Here is a 25,663-nt window from a genome sequence, read left to right on the forward strand (position 1 = left end):
GTAGGAAAGATGAGAGAAAATCGGCTCTGGTGATTTGGACATGTGCAAAGAAGGCCGACTGACGCTCCGGTTCGAAGATGTGACTACGGGACAGAGGTTCAGGGCCGAAGGGGTAGAGGAAGACCTAGGAAAACTTTGGAAGAGACTCTAAGAAAAGATTTAGAGTACTTGGATCTAACGGAGGACATGACACAAAACCGAGCGCAATGGCGTTCTAGGATTCATATAGCCGACCCCACTTAGTGGGAAAAGGCTTTGTTGTTGTTGTTGTTGTTGTATACATATTGTAAACACGAAAATCCTGTGAAATTTCAATGTCTACACATATACAGAACCAACAGTAGGAAATACAAGTTGAAAAAACAAGCAAAATACACACAGGGACTGCCAAGTCAATCTCATGGACAGCGAACATACTGTCTCTACATTTCAAGTGCCGATTTTATTTTTATGAGCTTCCGCAACACATCTTTGATATCCATTCTTTCTTCTGGCACTTCTTCGGAACATCTCAAGCCGATGTCCATGATTGATAAAATGATACGTTTTGTGGCATTCATCTCTCTTCCCTCTTCTGTGCTCAATAAACCAATATCCACTACTCCTAGAATACCGTCAGGGAGCGACGCATTTATCCATTTCCTCAGGGTCAGTTCTTCCGTAAACATTCCATCTGTTGGCCTCTTTCTTGCAATTATTTCAAACAACATGATTCCATAGCTATACACATCACCTCTTGTTGACACTTTTCCTGCTGAACCATACTCTGCCAAAACACGTTCATAGTAAAGCTATTATGACATGTACGCATGCGAATACGCAAAAAACACAAAAGCAGTGTGGAAATCTATATACGCAAAAAAACATCTAGCACGGTTGTAATTAACCAACAACTGATCGTTTTCCCGGCTTCCAGTAATAAAGAAAAGTAAATAGATTTACCTGGTGCAACATAACCAAGTGTACCAAGAGTTCTGGTTTGTGTTGCATCCTTGTTTCCTGCCAAAATTTTAGCAAGACCAAAGTCCCCCACATGTGCAACCATGTCTTCGTCAAGAAGGATGTTGCTAGGCTTCAAATCACAGTGCACTACAGGCTCTAATTGGCCTTGATGGAGATATTCCAAAGCTGATGCAACATCGACCAACACGCTTACTCTTTGAAAAAGATTTAGACAATATTTGCGAGAGTACAACCACTCCTCGAGGCTACCATTAGACATGTATTGCAGCACCAAAGCTCTTACCTCTGGACTCGAGCACGTAGTTATCACCTTGACAAGATTTCTATGTCGTATTGCTCGCCATACTTTGCATTCTGCAATGAAACTTTTCGAGGCACCTTCCATTTGCATATTTAGAATTTTGACAGCAACGGTTGTCCCATCGGAAAGACTTCCCTTGTACACAGAGCCAAAACTTCCGGCTCCCAGAAAGTTGCTTTCAGAGAAATCATTTGTAGCACAACGGAGTTCATGATATGATATCATTCTATGCCCTGGAGCCATTGACAATTCTTCTGAACTTGGAACACTTGCACTTGTTTTTCTAGACTTTCTCCACATAAAAATGGCGGCTATCAGAATCAAAGTTGATATCACAGCCGGAATAGCATATCTGAGGAAATAATGCGCGGTCTTTGAATTTCGAGTGCTAAGATTCTTGCAAGGTTGGACTCCAAAACCTGGTCTCCCACAGAGTGCTTTATTCACCAAAAATGATTGGGCAGTGAAGTTAACAAAAGGTCCAGCTGATGGAATCTCTCCAGAGAGTTGATTAAAAGAGAGATTCAAATACTTGAGAAATTTGAGTATTTCTAGAGACTTTGGTATTGGCCCGGACAGATTATTGCATGACAGGTCTAAAATTTCCAACCCTTTCCCAAAAGTATGTGGAATAGATCCGATGAACAAGTTGTTGGACAAATTTAGAGAGTTTATGCTTTGAAAGGATCCCATGATGCTTGGAATGTCTCCAGAAATTCGGTTCCAAGACAAATCTATCATCTCAAGGACATTTGACATTCTCAGGTCAGGAGGTAAGTATCCACTTAAGGAATTGAATGACAAATCTAGGAACAGGAGGTCTTCAAGGTTCCATAAATTGACTGGTATTGATGAGTTCAGTTTGTTGGAATTTAGGAAAACTCTTTGAAGGTTTCTGAGGTTTCCTATGCAACTTGGGATCAATCCACCAATGGTATTGCTTGCCAGTGATAGCTCAGCCAGGTTCCCGATACGACATAACTCCTCCGGAATGAAACCTTCAATGCTGTTGTTATCGAGATACAAGATTTGCAGATTCTCGAATCTTCCAATCGATGGAGGTATTTCTCCACTGATACTGTTGCCAGTCAAGGCAAGAATGGTCAAATTTTTCAACAAGGAGCTCAACGTCTTGGGTATATGACCCTTGATTTGGCACAGCTGTGCATACAACTTTCGAAGGGAAGAGGAAGAAGAAAAGTTTCCGGAGTGATCCGGGATGATGCCGTTGAGGGGATTTTCACTCACAACTAATGTTTTCAACGAGCTGCTACTGAATAAGGAAGAAAGGAACCTAAGCTCAAGAACTCCAGGTTCTCCTGTTAACTTATTTGCTCCTAAAACAAGAAAGTTAAGGTGTTTTAAGTTACCAAGATCCATGGGAACTGGTCCATGGAGTAAGTTGTAGCTACAATCAAGCATGGTAAGCTTACTAAAATTTGAAAAGTAGGACGGGATATTTCCAGTGATTTGATTGGTTGAAAGCCCGAGGGTTTCAAGGTTAGGACCCCAAATCCCTCCAGTATATGAAGGGAAACTTCCGGTAAGGGCATTATCTCTTCCGGCGATATCTGTTATGGTGGAGATATTGAAAATTTCTGGGGGTAAAACTCCGCTCAGCCCATTACCGGTGAAAAAAACAGAGACTAAACTAGGAAGACGCCCTACGCCACTAGGAATACTTCCCTTGATGTTATTCAATTCCATACTGAAGTACTTCAAGTTGGACATGTTACTTATGGTTTGAGGAATCTTACCGGTTAGGTTATTACCACCAAGGTACAAGGTTTCAAGATTTTGCAGTCCCCCAATTTCTTCTGGAATACTTCCAGTTAACCTATTGTACGATAGAGATAACAACACAAGACTTTTGCACTTGTCTATTTCACCAGGGAACGGGCCACTGAAGCTGTTGCGAGAAAGAGAAATTTCTCGGATATTAGGCCAGTAGTGGCAAAGATCCCCGGGAAGATTTCCGAAAATATTGTCATTTGATCGTAGATCAATAAAAACAAGAGAAGATAGGTTGAGGAGAGTAGAGGGGAATGAACCTGTGAGGCTGTTCTGGTCCAAGAACAATTCATGTAATGTTGAAATGTTACCCAAAGATGTCGGAATTCCACCCGAAAGATTGTTTGCAGTGAGATACAGTCGCTGAAGCATGGGTAAAGAACCCAGCTCTTTGGGTACGAGACCGCTTACCATGTTTCTCCTAAGGTTTATGACCTTGAGCTTCTGGCAGTGATGTAGGGTTGGAGAGACGCTTCCTTGCAGCTGGTTGTCTTGAAGTGCAAGTATCCTCAAGCGATGTAAACGACCGATTTCATGGGGCAGGAATCCATGTAAGCTGTTGTTCTGGAGACGAAGCGAGACGAGGAAAGAGAGGTTACCCACGTGAGGAGAAATCATGCCATGAAGGTCCATATAGGAAAGGTCCAAGGCCGTGACTCTTTGCCTGCGCTTACTGCAAGAGACCCCGATCCAATCGCAAAAGCTTGTTCTAATGGTCCAATTACCGGCTAGGACACCATTGGCAGGGTAAGTGAGTTGAGATTCGATTGCCAGAAGAGCATGTTGATCGGTATAGTTAGAAAACGATGCGGAAGACAGAAGAAAACACGAGTAGTCGATCAGCAACACAAGTCCGATGAGGAAGAGATTTTGTGAGTTTTCCATGGTGCAATGCATACAAGGTAAATGATTAAGTTTGTGAGCTTTGTATCATCCGCAGCCATAATTTCTTTGAATATTGTAACACTAAACAGCCACTTTTTTCCTGGTATGTATTTGACATTTCTGTCCTTCTGCATTTGCATCACCGCCCCACCACCCATTCACCATCATGTTTTCAATCAGTATTGTTCGTTTTTTCGGGTCAACGATAACGGACGGAAAATACCAAGTATTTCAGATGTGGCTATTTGAATATTCCAAGTATCCATCGCTGGCATTCTTACAATAACGTGTTTGGGTTTTTCTTCACAGTTAACAAGCATGCATGATGCCACTTATTACCCTCAATCTAGTAGTATACCCCTTCACTTATAAATAAAAGATCTTAGATTCGATTCTCGTCAAATGTAAGTTTGAACCACATTATTATTAACCCATTATAAAGCTAAATCCACCCCTTCCCCATGAAGATAATATCATTTGTTCAAAAACAAAAAACCTCTTCGATTTTTTTAACCCAAAGCCCGGAAAAAGCCGATGAGAGATGTTGCTTGACCAGAGCTTATGCATATTTTTCTCTGCTGATTTTCAATATTTTTCTCTATTGTATAGAGTTTGGCTTTTGAACAAGAGATAGGATCGTGGCCAGATCCTCCCGAAAATCCTTTAATCCTGTCATTTCATCATACATCGTGCGATCAGAAATCATTTTAAATTATATTATTTAAAATTGAACACAAACAGTACCTAATGAAAATTGACTGCACAATGTACAATGAACAGACAAGAGATCCTTTAATCCTATCTCTTTGAACAACTCCTTAACCAGTTGCCATGTCAAGGCTTTTGCATAAAATATAAAATGAAATATGTCATGTTAAACCACGTAACAGCATAAAGGCCGTGCATTTTAATCTTCCAATATAGCAAGCGCCCGCCGTGAGCCACGAATGAAGAATCAATTAAGCCAAGGCTTGAGCCATCAGAGAACGATGAGAGCTGCAGATAAAGCTCGCAAAAAATGCGGTAAAGTAGGTAACTAATCTCGCTTCAGACCTAAATATTCTCCCTCAGAAAGGTAAAAAATATTAGTTTTGAAAAACTGAAATCCAAAAAATCCACCATTAGTACCTGCCCCGTTGCATTCAGAGCCTTCATGGCCTCATGCAGACTAGAATATTTCCTTCCCGCAACAGCACCAAGAATGGCAGCACTCAAGAGCACAGGTTCACTTTCTCGTGGGAGAATTGTTGGGCAACCTGAATATATCACAGACAAGGGGTCTAAGGGTTATATAAATGCTTAAACGAAGACTTTGACTCGTGTACTCTAAAGCATAACTCATTATCCTTAAGTTTTCTTTGCCCCCAATCCACTCCCACAGTAGATCCAATATTTTAGAAAGAATCTTCATCATAACAGTTCAGTCGTTGAACAGATATATTACTAATTTCAGAAACCGATTGCAACAAAACAATACAGGTTCTGCAATCAACTTCAATAAAAGAGAAGCACAATCAGATAAATCTAAAATTACATTAATAGTTCATTTTGAAGAAGAAAATTCATTTTTTTTTATTCTATAAAAGGCCAAAACAAGACAGATTAATTAACAAAGATTAGACAGATGAAAACACAAAGGAGCTGGGGCTATATGATGTTTATGTTAGAGAGAGAGAGAGAGAGAGACCTATTATATCTGCATGTTCTTGAATTAATAGTGCGTTCTTAGCAAGGCCTCCACATGATAGTATCGTGTCAATCTGCAAAGAATGAAACAGATACTCAAAAAAAGTTGCAGTTTTTAGGTTATGGCCAATTTCACTTCAAACTGGCTAATGATATGCTAATACTACTATCCTAAATTGGTAGTCTCTCCTCCCATGACACTATGAGAGGTTCTGTCATTTCTCTTTCTCTACAAAGTTTTGCACAGTTCAGTTCTGTTCTGTTCCGTCTTCTTTTTTTCCTTCTTTTTTGGTAATAAATGGCTGACAGAAGCCCAAAAAACCCAAAAGCTAATCAGAACACATGTTTTGTTCTCAAAGTATAACTCTTGCAATACCAAGTCCTTCGAATGAGAACTTCTCAGCTAGAGACCAAACTGTAACAATGATAGTTCTCCTCAAAAGTGGAGGACAGCAGGTCCAGTACCCACGTTTAGTCTGATTTCTAAATAGGATGGCAAAAACTATGTTATATATTCTCTCCTAGTTGTATTTTTACATTCAGATAACCAAAGAACAAAAAAACATAGAAGAAAACATTTCCTAAACAGATACTTCCTCCAAAGAAACACAAAACACAGCTTCTACAAATTGGTTTTTGCACAATTGATGTCACCTACTATATCCAATAAACCTACAGGTTACTCATAGGAATGTGATCGGGTCTTCAAGCACATTTCATGCACCCATTATTTTTAAATATATTCTTATAACGTTACCTTGTATACCATGACCTACAAGTATCATAAGTACACCTACAAATATTACACATCATATTTAAAAAGTTCAAAATCAAAATATATGGAATCATATGCATATGGCTTCATTGTAGAATTAATTAGTATCTTAAATAACAAGGAGGAAACAAATAGTACTGTGGCTTCAAGACTTTTCTAAAGTTACATTAGTACTTCTGAATGAAGGTAAAACACATGAAAGAAATTAGAGAATATTGTATGTTTCATAAGGTGGGCTGTCATTTTGAAAATGTCTGTTTACAACTGATGTATACAGAATAAGAGAACTGCGAAGTATGCATTCTTACTTTGTGACCATTGGCATTGCAGTGCTCAACAATATGACGTGTGCCATATGAATGATTTGTACCGTGGCAAGATGCTGAAGAGCCAACTGATCCTAACTTGTATCAAGTGTTAGGCCGCAGACCATACCTTTCGCTTTTGGGTCTGCATTTGGCGACCTAGGCAATCACAAATTCAGTAGTTTAACGGAAGAGAAGGGTGGCACTATGACAGATGAAATTTAGCTTTCAATGTATAAGAATATACCCATTCCCAAGAAAATCTGGGACAACATGCATATCTTCAGTCAAAGAAGCCTATAAATCATGCATCATTGTGTTCAATAACTTGTTCAGAAGTTCAAACAAAGAAATGCCTAGAGAGAGACACACCGATCAACTTAAGTTGTCCGCGAACGGCATTCAAGAGTTAACCCATTTGTCCTAGTACAGTAATTAGCATAAAAATAAGTTGATCAATGACTCTCACGCTGGGAAGCAGCACGATTCAGCAGGATGGCTTTCAATTATGTGATCCAATAATGCACCAGTACCACTCTGCCCACCTTCCGTAAGCCAATATTCGGGCACCATGGCTGAAAATTTTAAAGAGGAAACAGAGTAGGTAAAGTAAAAATACCATGAAATCATCCCAATAAAAAAAATCCTTCAAAACATCCCAAATTCTCAAATCCGTTCAAAGAAACTTACCATGAAATCATAGCGACTTCACAAATCCTCTTCATATCTGCACCCAAAATAACGAAAAAGAAGTGCAATCAGCCCTAGAGACAAAAGATCAGTAGAAACAAACCAAGAAAATCAAGTATCGGAGAAATATTAACCATCAGCATTTCCCCTTTTTTAAATTTTCACCCAAAAATTTGAACCAGAAACGAAAGAGCACCCAAATCTAAAAATTTGCCAAAGAAAAAAAAATTAACAACAAAAACATTATTATACACCTGACCCAGAAAGGGCTTGCAATATCGCCCAATAAAACCCTAAAATTGGAAGATGAATATTTCCTGCAACAAAATAACGAAATGAAGTAGAAGAGTGAAAACGAAAGGAAAAATGTAGAAGCTGTAGTGGAAGCAGAGCTTTGGAGCGATCTGATTTTTTGGATGACAGAAAGCGAAATGACGTAGGGCTGGTTTGGTATTGCTGTTCTTTGAAAAAAAGCTGCTGTGAGAATAAGCGGCTGTGCTGTGAGAATAAGCGGCTGTGAAATAAATCAGCAGAGTGTTTGGTAAACTTTTTTGTAAAAGTGCTTTTGGAAAAAAAAGCAGTCTGATAGTGGATCTTTTCATTAAAGGAGCACTGCAGTTCTATGTGCTTTGAAAAAAAGCCAGTTTTCCAAAGCTACAAATTGCAGCTTCAGCTTTTTCCTTTGATTTCAGCTTATTCTCACAGCAGCTTCCAAAATAAGCCATTTTTTTTAAGTTTACCAAACACCAAAAACACTCCCAGCTTTTTTTCATAGGAGCTTTTTTTTAAAATCACCTCAACCCCAAACTGGGGCGTAGAAGAGTCGAGAGGAGGGGAAATGGATTCTCTCCTGAGCATATGCTCAGGATCCTGCTGAGCAGGACACGAGGACCGTTGGATGAATATCCAACGGCTACAATTATTATAACTTAAAGGAACCCTCCTGTTTGTAGCCGTTGGATTTTGATCCAACGGTCCTCGTGTCCTGCTCAGCAGGATCCTGAGCATATGCTCAGGAGAGAATCCATTTCCGAGAGGAGGAGGAAAATGATAGACCAGAAGATGAAGCGATGACAGACGCGTGGCCAGTAAGGGTAAATCCGCCACTTGTGTAATACCTGAAAATTTTAAGGATACGAGTTTGATTATGAATATGTGGAGAAAATCGAAAATAAATCGATTTATGATTATAAAAAATTTAATTGAGAAATTTTAAATTTTATGACCGGAAAATTATTATAATTTACGTCATAAAATATATCGATAAGTGAAAAAGATGAAAATGATCCTAGTTGGTTTTACTTAATTATATGAGGACGTATTTTATACTAATACATACTAAATTATTTCTTGTTAAATGTGGCCAGAGCTCGTTCCTACAAACGCATAGGTGAAAATCGTTCGTGAAACGGAGCTATAACGAAGGAATTATTAACGTTTACAATTAGGGACATTTTTGTAAATTTGGTCTTATCTAGAAGGCTCTAGCAATTTTGGAGCAGTGAGGGAGTGTCACGTGCGTGGCTAGATGTTGTGTTAAGGAGAGATCGACAATTGTGATGAAAAGAAGAGGAGAGAAATGAGGGATTGGGGGCTGCCAAATGGGAAAAGGAAGAAAGGAGAGAAGAGAGGAGGGGAACCTGAACCCCTCCTTTTCGACCCGATTACATTTTGATCTGACCCGGCTATATTTTTCGATTCCGGCTACCGTTGACAATGGGAGTGGTGCCAAAATGATCCTTACCTTGAACCTGGTCGTTCTCTCTACCAGCTTCACAAAAAATATAGGAAAATTGACCTTGAATGCACGGTGGGTGCAGGGGTTCTTGCCGTCAATCCTCCCATTTATGAAACAAATTCCTTCAATCACCACCATCTATAGCATTCTCTTGAGCCTAGGAACAAAGCTCAAACAAGTTTGGGGGCAGCGGAGTTGTTTTGGAATCGAATCAAGAACACCAAAATCAAGGGTTTCTAGTGGATCAAGGGCGATTTCAGGTGTTTCCTAACTGAATTGCACTTCGGCATATGAAAGTTGCTCCACACATTGAACTCTATTTGCCTGTAAAATTTAGTAATTTTTAGAGTTAGTCGAAAAATTTGATTTCCGTTCGCCGGAAACTGCCACCAACAAAGGCGCGTGCGGTGACGCGTGGCCAGTGGGCCGATATTTCCTTTTTAGACCATCTCCAATGGTTGGGCTAAAAGCCAAATATTTTAGCCTGAAAATTTTAGCTTTTAGCCTAGAAACAGTTTTTCTGCTCCAACCGTTCTAACCTAAAATTTTAGCCCGAGATTATTAAAGAATGAACTTAGGCTATTTTTTTGTTAAATTAAATTTAAAAAAATATATATGTAGACTATCGTAAATTAATTTTATGAACATTTTAATCTAAAAACAAATTAAATTCCGATAAATATTGAAAATTTTAAATTCCGATTTCTGGGCTAAATTTCGAGGGGAATCTTGCCTTGGTTTAGCATTTAGCATTTAGCCCAAATTTTCCCCTTGGGTTGGAGTGGGTTTGGGGGAAATTTTGGGGGGTAATTTGGCTTTTAGCCCACCATTGGAGTTGGTCTTACACAGAATTCGATATTTTAAATCCATAATTAGTATCCATTCAATGTGATTCGATTGTTAAAGTTCAATATTGAATATTTCAACTACTTGAATATTTTTGAAAATGGCCTAGAAATGAAATTGTGAACTACGAAAGGCTTGATCCCGTTCAAGGGTACGTAGGCAGTCTAACGAGAATTAGATGCAGCCTTAAAATAACTGAGATTAATCTTTATCAAAAATTATAAAGAAGAAAAGGATTGGGGTTTAATTTAAAGATTAACCCTATGTTTTTGGTAAATAAATTTAGCTATTGATTTTGTGAGAAATTCAAAATTTATTAAATAAATTGTGATTAATGGTAGTAAGTAAACAAGAGTTTATTTTTGGCCTACCACTAAACGTAAATTCCAAAATTAGTTTCCGAAAGTAAAAAAAAAAATATGAGTCGGGGTGTTACAACTTCGCTGTTCAAAAATGGAAAAAATAGGACGCCAAAGAGCAATTGGAGGGCATTTGCGCCACTTTACTGTTAATGAAGAGTAACATTGTGTTTGGATTTTAGTATATAGATAATATCGTAATGATATGACAATTGATTTTGTCAAAGATTAGAGGAGATGATGTCCTAAATTAAGGTTAATAGTCAAGATTGGTCATTATTTGGTCAATTGGGCTTACTTCCTTTTTTTGGTTAATTGAGCTTTAATTTATTTGGACGAGAGGATGTCTCCAATTGTAGATCTAGTACAATCACCAGAGACAATTATTCGTGACGCCACTATAGTTGTATGCAATAAAGGATAATGTTAGGGAGATGAACTTTTTTAAACTAAATTGCATACCAAATGATATGTCTTCAATAAGAAACAAGCACGTTAATCGACACTTAATTAATAATCCAATGATCTACAACGACATCATTTGGTTTAAAAAATTTGGTTGACATTTGATTAATAATCTAATGATCTACAAACACATCATTTGATTTACAAATTTAGTTAAAATATTTGGTCTCCGTAACATTACTCCAAAATAAATAATAATTCATCAAAGTAAATAATACATTGAAATGTGAAAAACATTTACAAGATGAGATTATCACGGTGGATTCTCGGGTGTAGATAACTCTTTCTTCGTCATGAGTGAGGACATTTGTCGAGCACTCAGTGGGGCTACGTCATTTGCATTCATATTGACAAATTTCAAGGAAATATGTCGAGACCTATATGCAGAGTGTTGTCGACATATCATGTGAAATGTCCTCGAGATATCCTTAAAAGGTATTTCATCAGACATTTGATGGACAAAAAAATGTCTCGTATCAGACATTCACAAGGTCTCTGAACCACTCGAGTCTCTATGTGGATTTATGCTGTCTCCATGAACACGACACGTCAACTACACAAAATCAGTTTTCTATTTTGTACAAGTGATAGATATTAAGAACGAGAGAATTAGACCAAAATTTATAATACAAGGATGGATGATCTTAACTAGCCGAATTACAAATCTTAACGAGAGTATAATACAATGAATATGGTTTACCAAAAACAAAAATAAAATACAACGAACATGGTTCACCAAAAACAGAAAAAAATACAATGAATATGTTGGGTCGAGTCGAAGTTTCGGCCTATCAAAAATCAAGCGACATGATCACGAAATGTGTTCGCTACAGCTCGACCGCAAAAAGAGCCCAAGGGACTCTTGTAATCAACCGAACTCTGGATGGCCCTTTTTTTCCTGGCAGAAGACTCAAACTTGAGCGCCAATTATAAAGTTACACAAGTAGCATGCCTGCGCAAAACGACCTCCACGTGTTACGCTGCATGCAAAGCCACCAACGGCTGCATGCAACAGCACCACCTGTAACCACCATCTTACTTACAATAATACCCTCATTGTCCACCGCTATTCACTCCATCTCAGGGGTACAAAAGTAACTTTAAAAATTGAATTTCCAAATAAATAGCATAGCTGATGGATTCATAGAACAAGAGAGTAAACCACCGGAGGAGAATATGGCTGTAGTTGTACCTCCGACTCTAACCTGCGCGATGGGCGTTGTTGCAGTCTTAACCTGCGCACTCAGCACTCTCTCTTTAGCTCTCCATGACACCTCAAAAGACCTAATCATACACCAAGTCACAGACAATCACCACTTTCTGCCGGGGACCGAGAGAAACTTCCAGATGTTCATCGAACAATACGGGAAGAAGTATTCTACCCGAAAGGAGTACATGCACCGCCTTGGGATTTTCGCCAAGAACATGATCAGGGCAGCCGAGCACCAAGTCCTCGATCCGACGGCTGTCCACGGAGTCACGCCCTTTTCCGACCTGTCTGAAGAAGAGTTCGAGCGGATGTACACCGGTATGATAGGTGTACCCCAAAACGGCGGTGTTTCTAATAGTGCTCCACCGGTTATGGACGTTGGTGATTTACCTGAGAATTTTGATTGGAGAGACAGGGGAGCTGTTACCGAGGTCAAGATGCAGGTAATTAACTATTCACTATGTTACTTTTTTTTCTTTTTTCTTTTTTTTTAAAGTTGATTTTTCCTTTATTCAATCAAGTGAACTTGTGGTTAATATTTTGTTTACGGACAGGGGTAATGCTTAGAAATCATCTATCTGAATTTTATTTTGTAAATCATATATCGTGGTGGTTGATGATTGAATGTGTTGATTAATGTTCTTATTTTTTTTATTAATGACACATCATATGATTTATAAATTTGGTCGAAAAGTTGGTTTACCTCGCATTAACTCCTACAAATACTATTTCGAGTTGGGGGGGGGGGGGGTTTCTAGTACGAGAGCTAGGTGCATGAATAAATTGTCTTAATTATTTGAACTATAAGCCTCTTGCAATTTTGGTTTGGTAATTTAAATGTTACTATACCATATGCATTAGATTCCGAATAATGATGGCAAAACTGTAAAAATAAAATATATAGTTTGTAGTTTTGTTTCACGACTTTGATTGATACAATATCCTTCAATTTGATAGGGTGGTTGCGGGTCATGCTGGGCCTTTAGCACTACAGGATCAATTGAAGGAGCTCACTATATTGCAACAGGGAAGCTTCTTAATCTCAGTGAACAACAGCTTGTGGACTGCGATAGCACAGTAATAAACTCGTTAATTAGTCAACCTATATTGATCCTTAATTGACACTTATTTTCACTAATTTGATTAAAATGTTATGCTTGATGTGTGTTATCTCATATTTTTTTAATCTACTTTTGTTTGAAGTGCGATCCAAAAGAGAAGGATGCATGCGACAGTGGTTGCGGCGGTGGCCTTATGACAAATGCCTACAAGTATCTAATTGAATCAGGAGGGTTGGAAGAGGAGAATGCATACCCTTACACTGGGAAACGGGGTGAATGTAAATTCGACCAGGACAAGGTTGCAGTAAGAGTTGCCAATTTTACCACTATCCCAGTTGATGAGGACCAAATTGCAGCGAATTTAGTCCACCATGGTCCTCTTGCTAGTAAGTACATAGTAATTGATCATATATATATATGTATGTATGTATGTATGTATGTATGTATGTATGTATGTATGTATGTATATATACAAATATATTATATATATTTTATATGTACACAAATAAACACTGCTATCTATAATATTTTGTGCTCATTAAATGGAAACTCTTTTTACTGCAACCTTGTGTATAGTTGGTGTTTCCCATTAACTAGTAACATGTTGGTCTGAGGTGATACATATATATTCAAACATGATGTTAATGTAACTTGTTCGTATATGCAGTCGGGTTGAATGCTATGTTCATGCAAACTTACATTGGCGGTGTTTCGTGCCCCCTTATATGTTTCAAGAAATGGGTGAACCATGGTGTCTTACTTGTGGGGTATGGTGCCAAGGGCTACTCCATTCTCAGGCTTCGCAACAAGCCATATTGGATAATCAAGAACTCATGGGGGGAGCGATGGGGAGAACAAGGTTACTACCGTCTGTGCCGAGGCCATGCCATGTGCGGCATGAACTCAATGGTGTCTGCGGTTGTGACTAGTACGCGACCATCGTAGCCGCGAGGCTGAAATTCCCACCTCCTGTTCCATATGCTCATGTTTTAAGTTTCCTGAATTGTTAACGGTCTTATGTGGGCGTGAATCTCTCCAGCATTTTCGTTGGCGAGCTAGTTACGTTTTTTCTTTTAGTTTCAATGTGATATTTAATAAATATAATAACAAAGCGATACGCATTGGATCTGATCTTTGAGCCTATTTTTATCCCGCCGGCAGAATTTTGAAAGAACTCAGTCTTCTCTATATTCTTGACGAGTCGAACTGAATGCTGTTTGGATTGTATTGTACCGCTTATATGTGTGAAGGCTATACTGTAAACATTTATGATGATGTTGATTTTGATAGGGAGAGTCCAGTTGTGTTTGTGGCGATGGGGGGAAAGTTGATCCTGCTTTTCCCAGAGTCGTCGTTGAGACCTGAAAATTGAAACAAAACGGGTTCATAGATGACTTTGTTTTTTAGTTCGTATGAACCATTTAGTTTTAGCTTTTCAGTTTCTACTATTTTCTTTTCCAGCACGAAATGGAGGGAATGTTGAGGAACCGGTTCACCAACCCGGATTACCCGGTTTGCATCACATGGGTCGGATCTTAGTCCATCAATTATTTTTATTTTATTATAGCAATGGAGATCTGTTTCATTCCCTCTTTCTCAATGTCGCTTAATAGGAAGAAAAAAAAAGAGAAACTTTTCGCACCATGGTAATTTTGAATTCGACTCGTTGCATAATCAATACAATTAGTAAGACGGATATGTGTTTTAAACGTTTTGTGTGTTGATCAAACATGTAATTGACACCAACCAACTTAAGGCTTTGTTTGGTAGCTCGGATTATACTGACTATTTCAGTCAGATATGATAAATAGTAGTCAATTGGTACTGACTAAATTAGTTAGACGTTTGGTGTTGTATCGGATTAATTTTTACATCGGACTATAATAATTTTTTAAAAGTATTTCACAAAATAATTGTTGTTAAAATGAAAAAAAAATGAGAAAAACAAAGAAAAACAGATAAAAAATGAATTAAACATCATTACAAAAAAAATTTAAAAATAAAAAATAAAAAAGGGATTAAATATCATCATCTTCCCCATGGAGGAATATGTTCTTTGAAACCTAGGCAACCATTACACCAACAACAAAAAAAACCCAGCCGTTACACCAACAGAAAAAAAAACCCAGCCAGCTTTCGATCTCGTTGCCACCTTCAATTTCTTTCAAATTCAGAAACCAATTAAAACCTCCAAATTTGCAAAAGCAACCTCCAAATTACAAAATCGATGGTCACTCACGCACCTAGCAAACTACAATTTCGTGCTTTACAGGGAAATCGATGTTGCTCTGTCTCTCACAGCTTCTAATCCATTGAAACTAAAAACCTAGATGAGATTTCTCCCATTCTAGTTTAATCTGCCACTATAGGTGTATGAACAAGAATGGCGTGACGTGGTTTCGATTCGGCACCTCTGGTTTTGTGTTTATATCTGCTTGATGTTGATTGGCAGTGGGGATGGAGAAAGAGAGTGAGCAGTAAGTAGCTGGGTGTAGGGTGTATTAAATTAGCAGAGGCAGACTAATTATCCGGTGGCTGTTTAATCCAAACGAACACCAAATACCGTACTTTATATCATTAGTACTATCTGATGCCCTATACGATGTGTCAAACAGGACCTAAGTGTAAACGGGTAAATCTGAGAATGACCCAATTATCCGAGCTCCATTTGGTTGGTTAAGCGTGTGGTTTGACAGAAGTGCCCACATTCTTAGCTCAGTATTACAGATTGCCCATCCATATTGTTTTTTTTTTAGACAAAGGATACACTTCATTACCAACTAGAGAAGTACAACAAAGGCCTAAAACCATATGAACGCAACAAAAGAAAAAAGGCCACAACACACAAAAAACAAAGGCCCAAGACCAACCTTGGAGCCCAGGACAAATAGCCAAACCACACAGAACCCTACACAACTAGGCTCCCTGCTGCAAACGATATCGTCACCGACAGAAAACCACATCAGGATCGGCCACCCGCCACGATTACCTGAGATCAAACCATCAAGAAACCCAAAAGTGGTGAGGACAGAGGTCACATCATCATCCCAAGACCAGCACCGGAATAGCCGCCAAGAGAACAAAAAAGCACACAGGTAGAAAGAACCCACGAGCAACATCGCTGACAAGGGTAAGCAACAACAGGAGTGACCAACAAGGGCCATCCATATTGTTTTTCTTCGCCTCCACTACCCGCTGCTCGACCTACTCCCAATTCGTCCGTCATCTCTTGCCATCCACTGCCACAGTGAGTGCTCATCTTCTTCTTCTTCTTTTTTCCTCTTCTGGTATTGTTAATTGCAAAGTAAAAAGCTTGTTCCTTTTGATTGGTTTCATGGTAGGTTTTGCACAACTCGGAGTTGTTGATACAAAAAGGAATCCACCTCAGATAAGCTCATGTGAATCGAAAAAACCCATCTTTCCCCATTGATAATTCTGGTTTATGAATCTTAATCACCTTTTAAACTCTTTTAATTTGTTCAAGAGATGTTAAATGGCTGGAAAAAAATCCCAAAAATCCCAAACCGAACTGAAAAATTCCCGAAACCACCTAAAAAATCCCAAACCGAAATTTCGGTACGGGAATCGGTCTCAAGTTTTTGAGATTTCGGTAATCCCAAACCGAACCAAAATATATATATATATTATTTAATTTTTAAATATATATTTAGAAGTTTAATAGCCGTTGGATTCTGTTAAGATTTAATCTCAACTGTTGCATATAAATCAAAGTTATCAAACCCAATGTCTGACTTTTTCTCTCTCAATCTTTCGACATTCACCTCACCTCAGACTCAAACCTCACCTTAGTATCTTCTTAACGGAACCTTACCACTCTTGTCGCCGATTTGTCTCTCCTCCCACATCTGTCACCTGAATCCCGAATCTACTCACAACAGTCCTCATTCCTCTCAATCCTTACTCCTCACCTGAATCGCACCTTCACCCATTGTCCATACCACCCGAATTCGGCTCTTGAATCAAGCTCTCGGTCTCAGTCATCACTCCTCCTCACTACAAAAGGTAAGAAATTCCTGCAATAAACTCAACCAAAGTTCATACAAATTGTTTGATTCCAAATTCGATTAGGGATTTTGAATTTGGGTTTCTGAATTAGGAATTTCTAAAATTAGGGTTTCTGAATTAGGGCTTTTAGAATTAGGGATTTGAATCGACGGAGAGGTTATAGAGGGAATGAGAGGTTAAAGGGGGAGGGAGCCTGACTTAAATGTTTTCTAAATATCTTTTGCAATCAAAGCTTTTTTACTTTTGTTTCTTTGTTCCTTGTAAAACGTTTTCCTTCTTTTTATCATGTTTAGGATCCTTGTCTTCTACCAGTTAGTTGTGAGCTTTGATGGTTTCTCTTTATAGAAATTAATTATCTTGATTGTCTACTTGAATTCATTTATATGGATTTTAGCAAGGTACCCCATTCGTTCTTTTGAACCGATTATGGTTATGTATATATTCTTATAGGCTATGCGAATGCATCTCCAATATAAATTGTGTATGATTTATCCTTCCTGGTGTGAAATCATGATTTCTTTTACTATTTAGAACAAGAAAAGAAACCTTGATTTAAACAATTCGTTATGTTTACAAGGTAAAAGAAATTTTGCCCATAACGTAATGCTACTGGAATGATCATCAAGGCATGACTAGGGATGGGCAATGGTTATGCGGGCGGGTAGCCGCAGTGAATTTACCTATAACCGTTTACCCATTAGGTAATTGTCTAAACGGTTATACCCATACCCATAACCGTTTATAAACGGTTAACCATACCCATAACCGCATACCTATTTAACCGTAACCGTTTAATACCCGTTTACCCATTTATCATTTTTAACCCGTTTATCTTTTTTTTTTACCATTACCCTTTTTCACCCGTCTACATGTTTTTTAACAACTTGAAAATTAAAAAAAAAATTGTCATAATTTTTTTTTTGACAATTAAACACTGTTATAGGTACATTCATCATACATTTTCATATTTTAATTTTTTAAGTCCTTATACCATTCCAATAATTGAAATGACGATATTTTTAACTGTTACCAATGAAAGTAAATATAATATTTGCTAAGTATTATTGGGTTACAAAAATTGTTTAGTAGACATTTCTGTCAAAGCATTTCTGTCAAAGCATTTCTGTCAATTTCACGGTTACCCGTAAGGAATTTAAATTAATTTAGCCAATTCCTTGATGATGAGAATCATCATTCCTGTAGTAGTGTTATTGAGAGAATGACCGATGAATTCCTTGCTAATTTATTGGGTACTAAGTATTATTGGATCGAGAACATGGTTTGTGTTAGTTTTACATATATAAAATAAATGGGTAAACGGTTACCCGTTTATAACCGTGGTTAATACCCATAACCGCCCATTTAAATTTCGCAGGTAAACGGTTATACCCATAACCGTTTATTTATCTAAACGGTTACCCATAACCGTAACCGTTTAATTTAAATGGGCGGGTAACCACAGTTACCCATAACCAATGGGTATTTGCCCATCCCTAAGCATGACATTATCTGTGTTTTAAAACTGTTTACACATGCATAGATCCTCACTCACGGGAACACTTGCACACATCATCATCATCATTATATATACTAAACGTGAGTTTCCCCCGGCACTGTAGATCGCCAGTGTCCGGATGGAATTGCCCTCGCTTCTCTGTTTTCTTTCCGTTTGTGTCCCTGTTTTCCACGCGTTGCTCATCTTATTCTCTCGACTTCGAGAGTTCTTAAGAGCAAGTCCACCGGAGTGGAATTTGCCCAGCACAAAGTACAAAAATCAGGCTGGGAGCCTGTCAATCCATTCCAGCTGACCCTTTTGCTTTAGACGCAGCCCAAGCTGGTCACCAGGCCAGCTCAAATTGGACTAACCAAGAAGCCGGCCTATTTGGCTGGCGCGTGCGCGACAATCGCGCGTGGCCGCGAGTAGACGACAAGATTGCAGAGGGTTGTCAGCCCATTTGTGCTCCAGAGCCCCATTAGTGACGTGGCACGCTCATAGCCGTTGGATTTCCAACGGCTAGTTATTCTAGACCGTTGGATTTTCAACGGTAAAAAAAAAATTAAATTTTACTTTTAAACTGGACCGTCCGATCACAGATCAACGGTCTACGTTTTTTCCCTCAAAAAATTAAGAATTTAACTTTTAAAAAATTCAATTTTTTTTTAATAAATTTAGATAATAATAATATTATTATTATTTTATTTTTTATAGATTCAGATATTAAAAATAAAATTATTATTTTATAATAAATAATAATAATATTTTAATAAAATAGACTAGGCTATTTTTGGTTAGGGGTGAGATACTTGGCCTATCAGTGGGTCTATTACTGTTCAACTTGAGTAGATAAATACGCCGGATGCTAGCACAAAGTGCTCTGTTTCCTGTGATATCCGTGCTTTCTTTCGCGGAAAGGGTTGCTGATTTTCGTGGTTTAAGGGATTTTGTGGTTGCCGGGCCGTTGTGCGTCTATTTAGATTTGGGATTTTTTGCGTTCCGAGGGTTTCGACATCTCTAATTGGGGTAAAGAATTCCTGCTGTTTCCCCTTTTTCCGTTTGGGATTTCTGGGTTGTGGCTGGGTTTTTGGCCGATTTACACCTCTTTTCAAGGGTGGCGTCTTTGCAGCCCACTGTGGAACAAGTGTGATCCAACTAAGGTATATTTTATAATCATTTCTTTTGGTTTTTATTTTTGGTTTTTCCTTTGTTTTGATGAAACCTTAATCGTTTCCTTTTATTGCCAATTGTGGTGCTCTCTTGGGTTTTCCCTGTTAAAGGAGAATTTTGCGTTTTTGTTCTTCAGTTGGCATATCTCTGATTTGCTGGTATTTGCAACGTTGTTGTAATTTTTTGGGTATTTTTTTGTGCTTCTGCTTCGGACATAGATTGGTAATTATTGGATTTAAATGGTTTCGTAGTTTTTGATGAGAGGAGTTGTTGAGGTTGTGTGAAGGTTTGTTTTTCTGGGTTTTATGCTGCAAGGGGTTACAAACACGGAGAGGAGGAGAGGAAACATTAGTTTAGATTGTGATTTAATTTTTTTTATATGTTCTTGGTGATATAAACTGTGTGAGTGCAGTTGTTTTAAAATTATTTGCGTGTGCTTTTTATGGTTTTGCTTTTTTCCAGTTTGGATTAAAATGGATTTTGAATTTTTGAGAAGAAATTAAAAGGGTTGTTGGAATTTTCGAAGCCTTTGTGTTTTTGGTGAACACGCAGACAATCTTGAAAATTTGTGTTAAAAGATTAATGTTTGTATATAAAAATTGTAGCCATGTGGTAAAGAACAATGGTTCATTAAGCTAAATGTCAATGGATTAATCCATGTGTTGATTGTGTTGAAAGGCACAAATTTTTTTGACCTGTTTGGGTTTCATCTCATGTGGATTAGTGGAAAAACAAAATGGTATTGCTCTGACAGATTGTTGGTCGCTTACAGGTCTGAAGACTAATATTACGAATCGTGATTCTAAATCAGCTTATCCTTAGTTCACAAATACCAAGATCGTTATTTATCTGTGAGTACATGTGATTTATGAATTGACATTGTCCCTGGGTTTTTTGTACTAATTAAATTTGTATAATTAGTTTGGTGTTTTTATTTCGTTTGCTTATTTGATTTTCTATTGGACCGCATGGATTAAGTTGCAAATAGAGATAGTAAACTCTGTTTCATGCTCTTTTTGGGTTTTGGCTGCTTTAGGTTTGATTTGAAAGAAACTCAGAAGAAAAAAAAAATGAAGGGCGGTGATGTAGAATGGTTCAATTACAATTTCAGTTTTACATACTTAAACTTAAGATGTGTGCGCTGCAAAGTGAGTTGGCTAAAGAAGCCCTTTGGACGCTTTTTGTTAATATCTCATGGGCTTTGCTCTTTGATTTCAGAAATTTTGTGCCCATCTTGGGTTCGCTTCGAACTTGGTTGAGACCGATCTAATATGGCGTTACCAGGTGAGTTTTGCATGTTTATCAGCTTATATGGTTTCGATCTTTTGTTTTTCGTTGGATCGTTAGTGTGCGTGTCTGATGCATTTTGTTTTCTAGTTTCGGGAAACCGTTCCTTTCAGATTTTTGGATTTTCAATTTTGATTCTTGGAACTCTCTGTGCTAAAGGTATATAAATGTATTATTTGTTTTTTCCTTTGTTTTCTTTGCGGTTGAATTTTATTTTATTTTGGTTTTGTTTGGTGATTTGGGACCTTTTTTGTGCATGTTTGGGTTGTTAATTGGTAATGCATATTTTCTTGCTGATTTTTGTGCTAGCAATTTTATTTAAATCCACAGCTGCTTTTTTTTCATATGACTTGCTGTGATGGTTATGCTTGATTCATAAGATTTGAGGTAGTTGTGATAAAATTAGAAGAGTGATATCTACGTTATTTTGGATTTGTGAGAGTGATTTGTGAGAGCAATGAGTAAATTTTCATATGTAGTGTAGGGTTAAGTTTAATAATCATTAATGCGATTTGGTATATGTCTGGTAGAAACGCTATCAAATTGTAGATACACAGTTTGTTGGTGCAGCAAGGGGCTGGAAAATTTTTTCAGTATGTTTTTTATGGTTTGGCTTTTTTCTGTTGGGCCTTTCCCGGCTAAAATAGTATTTTGCATTTTGGTTGCTCAGTTAATAAATTTGAGATCTGCTAGCAACTGTGACGCTCTTCAGTTTTATGTCCTGCTTTTTTCCAGTTTTAAAATGCATTGATAATTGTTGGATTCAAATAGATTTATAATTTTCGCGAAGAAATGAGAGGATTCGTTGGAATTTTGGAAAGCTTTGTCTTCATGTTTTACGAACAGGGAGAGGAAGAAAGAAAACATTAGTTTAGATTGCAATTTTAAAACTTTTTATGTTGTTAGTGCTGGAACCAATGTGTTTTGTTGCGAAATTGATAATGTGTAAGGTTATTAGAATTTTGGAAAACTTTGTCTTTCTCACTTTTATCTGGCAGAGGGAACACAACTCTTACGTATATGATTTCAAGTTTTTCCTTTAGAAATTCAAGCTCTATTGGATACATGAGGTATAAGACTCTGTTTGGGATATTTTCAAGTTGTACTGATTCCTGAAAAAAAAAAAAGCATGCTTAGGAGTCATCATATTTCAGTTTTTATTGAATTCAGGTAACCATCTTCAGTTTTTTGCTTTGATCTGAAGGCTTTGTTTTGTTCAGATATCAAAGTTGGGCATGAGTTCATATGTTTTTCAATGTTTTTATTCCGATTTAATAATGTGATTTAATGGTGTGATGCTGATTTAGACTATAAATTCAGAGGATTTTCAATAGGCAAGTTTGCAACATGGAATTCAGAGGCAGTTGTATCATTAGATTAAATATACTAGATCTAATCCTTAGACATCATTTTTCACTTTGATTAAGATGTGTGCCTGCCTTCTCAGTACAAAACTGGCTTACATATCATTTTTTACGCATTTTTACATCCAATATTTTCAACACCCGCAGCAACGCGCGGGCACTATTGCTAGTGTAAACTATAAGTTCATATCCCGCTTCTTTGACTCAAATTATGTCAGTCGTAGAAGAAATTCTGAAGGAACCTAGTAAACTCTGGTTTTGGATTTGTTAATTTATTTTTGTTGCATGCATTTGTAGTAGAATAGGCAGATTGGCAGTGTAGAATAGGCAGCAGATTGTTAATTTATTTTGATGATCACTTCACTGCACAGCCAAGATATGATATGCAGTGCACAGCCAAGATATGCAGTGCAGATTTGCTATTCTGCACACTGCATAGGCACAGCCAAGTTATAGCCCAGCCAAATTTTGATCACTGCACTGCCAAGATATGCAGTGCAGATTTGCTATTCTGCACTCTGCACAGCCACAGCCAAGTTATTATAGCCGAAAAGCCCAAAAATATTTCGGGATTCCCATTGTTCCGAAAATACCGAAACTATTTCGGGATTCCCGAAAATTTGGTTTGTGATTAGTCTTGAAATTAGGAATCCCGAAAATTTCGGTTTGGGAATCGAGACTAAGGTTTTGGTTCGGTATCCCATACTGAACCACCCCTATTAAATATTTCATTTGGTAGTAATTTGCCTAGGAAAAAGCAATTTTTGCCCGTAAATTTGGAATTTTTTAAGTAATTAACATCAATGTACTTGATACACTTGTGCAATTGAGAATCTTTCGTTTCTGAATAATTGTCAGTCTTTGTTCTGCAATTGGAAGAAATGGGTTTCTCAAATAATTAATAATTATGCGGCTGATTATTTTTTTGTGGTCTGATGTGTCTGTGTTTATGTGTGGGATAATAGAGGGAGAGTGAACAATGAATAAGGGTAAGATTTTCAAGCTAGCCAAGGGCTTCAGGGGAAGGGCCAAGAATTGCATAAGGATTGCCAGAGAGAGGGTGGAGAAGGCCTTGCAGTATTCCTATAGGGATCGCCGCACCAAGAAGCGAGACATGCGCTCCCTGTGGATCCAGCGTATCAATGCTGGCACCCGCATCCATGGAGTATGTTTCAAATTGTGCCCTTATTTTATATGTGATGCATTTTTGAGAGAACTGTACAAGTTGCTGTTCTCTTTGATATGGTTTTGGATTTAAATCTCAGTGTTCTTACTTTCATCAAACTGCTGTTTCTTTCGTCTGTATAGTTTTATCTGTTCACAGTTGATTTATTTTTGCAAATTTGATGAAGGGAGAGAGACAGAGAGAATACATGTGAAAACAGATGCACAATGAATATTTATTTGGTCATAGATTTTTTGTGTTGAGCATTGGGCGGCCAGTACTTGTAATGGGTGGTGGTGTGGCAGTAGAGTAATGAGCCCTTGCATTTTGGTGAGATAGAAGTGAGTCAGTGACTGGGTGATGTTGGGCTGTGAACTAAGGCTCATGTTTTCAAATACGAGCCTCACCATAAGTAGACCATGTAAGTAGGTTGCGGGGCTTTTAAAATATAGGTTATAAAAGAACTGTGTCAGGTCATTTTGGTTGGGTATAATTTGAAGTGACCTTACCTCCCAGCTTTGTCAATTCTCTGTCACTTTTTAGTTTTTACTTTTCTGTATGTCCTGACCCTTTTGGGTTCCTTTCACTCTAAGATTATGTTGAGGTCGTGTATTGTTGTCAAACCCGATTTATTGAAAATTGTGGATGTGGGAGCTGTTCAATATACTGCAGAACAATGAATCTGTCTATTAGTTGGTTCATAAAGACTTTAGATTGCCTTTGGACATATGCAGATTGCAAGTTGTTAGGGGAAAACCGCGAAATTTACTTTCCAGTGTTTGTTGGTTTTAGTCGTTAAAATGTGGGAAAACAATAAACTACCTTTTTTATGCTTAGATGGACATTGTCCTTGTAAGATAGAGAAGTATGGTTCATCTATGCAGGGTCATCTAAACCCAATAGGGTCATCTATGCAGGGTCATTAGCCTTGGTTGAAGAAAAGATGAAGACAATTATTGGTTCGTTTATTGTTCTTGTATTTATTGAGAGATGGAAATTTAGAAAATGGAGAGGAAATGTATATGAATTTGATTAATGAAAAGTAGCTGGAAAATTAAAAGAATCGCATGAGAAATTAAGGGACCTCATTAGAATTCTCAGAATTGTTGTACCTTGATCAATTAGCATGTAGATCCTGCTTGCTTAGTGCTTTGAAATTGACTTCGAGTTTTTAGTTTCAACTTGGATTTCTCTGCATTAAAGTAGATTCAAATAGATTTTTATGGTTGGCTTCGAAAATCTAGGAAGTTAGGGAGAGCTTCAGCTGTTTGACTCATAAGATGTGCCGGATGAAATGTATCTTTCCGGATATTCTGGCATGAAAGTAGCTGTTGGGTGTCGAGCTATTGGATCGGTAGAAGCTGGAATATATTGCTGATTCGATCTTCTTAAGTTATGAGTGGTATCATGTGCTTTCCTCTGTAAAAAAAAAAAATATATATATATATATATATATATATGTATGTATGTGTATAGATATATATTGTAGTGAATGATGATCCCCCAATTATCTTGTTTCACTATTGTTATCAGGTTAACTATGGAAACTTCATGCATGGGTTGATGAAGGAGAACATTCAGCTGAACAGGAAAGTTCTGTCGGAGCTTTCGATGCACGAACCACATAGTTTCAAGTCCCTGGTAGACATCAAAACTCAATGAGATTTTCTTTGTTTTGGTCCTTTAGAACTTGATTAGTATTACTTGCCGTTAGTGCAAATTTTGGTGAACCTGCAATTACCTCTATTTAACTCCTCCTTAGACCTTCCCTTTCCACCTCCTCCTTTCTCTTCACCCCAAACTAAATTGGGGCTTCACAAATCAATTGATAAAAAACTCAGCTTCTTATAAGCTCATGCAATATTTCGTAATTTTCAATGTGTGATATTCTTCACATCCTCATGCGCCCACCCCTATGTGTGGGCATAGGGCTTCACGTGTGGGCTAACTTACTATGATGCTATAAAGGAAATTGAGGTTTCAGTCAAAATCTAAATTGACAATATATGAAATGAATCCACTCCTTATAAGCTCTTGCAAAATTTATCTTGTACTGCGGTGACTTTTTGCTCTTGATTATC

The 25,663-nt window shown here is 37.7% G+C and overlaps 3 protein-coding genes and 1 long non-coding RNA gene across 10 annotated transcripts; 2 read left to right on the forward strand and 2 right to left on the reverse strand.

Moving 5' to 3' along the window:
• Positions 1 to 282: 282 nt before the first annotated feature.
• On the reverse strand, positions 283 to 4,790 carry LOC139187488 (probable LRR receptor-like serine/threonine-protein kinase At3g47570). The gene is made up of 2 exons (XM_070824825.1): positions 943 to 4,790; positions 283 to 766 (listed from the first exon to the last, which is right to left on the reverse strand). The coding sequence occupies exons 1-2, from the start codon at positions 3,950 to 3,952 to the stop codon at positions 423 to 425; spliced, it is 3,354 nt and encodes a 1,117-aa protein (XP_070680926.1). The 5' UTR covers positions 3,953 to 4,790; the 3' UTR covers positions 283 to 422.
• A 2,212-nt stretch (positions 4,791 to 7,002) lies between these two features.
• On the reverse strand, positions 7,003 to 7,831 carry LOC103432629 (uncharacterized). Its single transcript, XR_003774917.2, has 3 exons — positions 7,651 to 7,831; positions 7,397 to 7,433; positions 7,003 to 7,281 (listed from the first exon to the last, which is right to left on the reverse strand). It is a non-coding gene; the product is annotated as an uncharacterized lncRNA (long non-coding RNA).
• A 4,133-nt stretch (positions 7,832 to 11,964) lies between these two features.
• Positions 11,965 to 14,206, forward strand: LOC103426367 (probable cysteine protease RD19D). The gene is made up of 4 exons (XM_008364492.3): positions 11,965 to 12,457; positions 12,972 to 13,091; positions 13,218 to 13,461; positions 13,743 to 14,206. The coding sequence occupies exons 1-4, from the start codon at positions 11,981 to 11,983 to the stop codon at positions 14,018 to 14,020; spliced, it is 1,119 nt and encodes a 372-aa protein (XP_008362714.3). The 5' UTR covers positions 11,965 to 11,980; the 3' UTR covers positions 14,021 to 14,206.
• Positions 14,207 to 16,361: 2,155 nt separating this feature from the next.
• On the forward strand, positions 16,362 to 25,341 carry LOC114825791 (uncharacterized). 7 transcript variants are annotated; one of them, XM_070824831.1, is made up of 6 exons: positions 19,269 to 19,756; positions 20,539 to 20,617; positions 20,803 to 21,050; positions 21,144 to 21,212; positions 23,383 to 23,582; positions 25,116 to 25,341. In XM_070824831.1, the coding sequence occupies exons 5-6, from the start codon at positions 23,397 to 23,399 to the stop codon at positions 25,242 to 25,244; spliced, it is 315 nt and encodes a 104-aa protein (XP_070680932.1). In that variant the 5' UTR covers positions 19,269 to 19,756; positions 20,539 to 20,617; positions 20,803 to 21,050; positions 21,144 to 21,212; positions 23,383 to 23,396; the 3' UTR covers positions 25,245 to 25,341. The 7 variants fall into 7 exon arrangements, with proteins under 7 accessions (XP_070680931.1, XP_070680933.1, XP_070680928.1 ...); XM_070824828.1 differs by having other exon boundaries at positions 20,985 to 21,050; XM_070824830.1 differs by lacking the exons at positions 19,269 to 19,756; positions 21,144 to 21,212 and adding an exon at positions 16,362 to 17,098 and having other exon boundaries at positions 25,116 to 25,339.
• The last annotated feature ends 322 nt before the right edge of the window (positions 25,342 to 25,663 follow it).

The sequence above is a fragment of the Malus domestica genome, chromosome 07 (assembly GCF_042453785.1).
Source record: "Malus domestica chromosome 07, GDT2T_hap1".
Taxonomy (NCBI): Eukaryota; Viridiplantae; Streptophyta; class Magnoliopsida; order Rosales; family Rosaceae; genus Malus; species Malus domestica.

What these genes read in the sequence shown, in the direction of transcription:
- LOC114825791 (XM_070824830.1), top strand. Translation starts at nt 23,397, where the DNA reads ATGAATAAGGGTAAGATTTTCAAGCTAGCCAAGGGCTTCAGGGGAAGG. An exon ending in CTGGCACCCGCATCCATGGA is followed by an intron (nt 23,583 to 25,115) that starts GTATGTTTCAAA and finishes TATTGTTATCAG; the next exon opens with GTTAACTATGGAAACTTCAT.
- LOC103426367 (XM_008364492.3), top strand. Translation starts at nt 11,981, where the DNA reads ATGGCTGTAGTTGTACCTCCGACTCTAACCTGCGCGATGGGCGTTGTT. An exon ending in TTACCGAGGTCAAGATGCAG is followed by an intron (nt 12,458 to 12,971) that starts GTAATTAACTAT and finishes TCAATTTGATAG; the next exon opens with GGTGGTTGCGGGTCATGCTG. An exon ending in CCACCATGGTCCTCTTGCTA is followed by an intron (nt 13,462 to 13,742) that starts GTAAGTACATAG and finishes TCGTATATGCAG; the next exon opens with TCGGGTTGAATGCTATGTTC.
- LOC139187488 (XM_070824825.1), bottom strand. Translation starts at nt 3,952, where the DNA reads ATGCATTGCACCATGGAAAACTCACAAAATCTCTTCCTCATCGGACTT. An exon ending in ACTTGGTTATGTTGCACCAG is followed by an intron (nt 767 to 942) that starts GTAAATCTATTT and finishes GTGTTTTGGCAG; the next exon opens with AGTATGGTTCAGCAGGAAAA.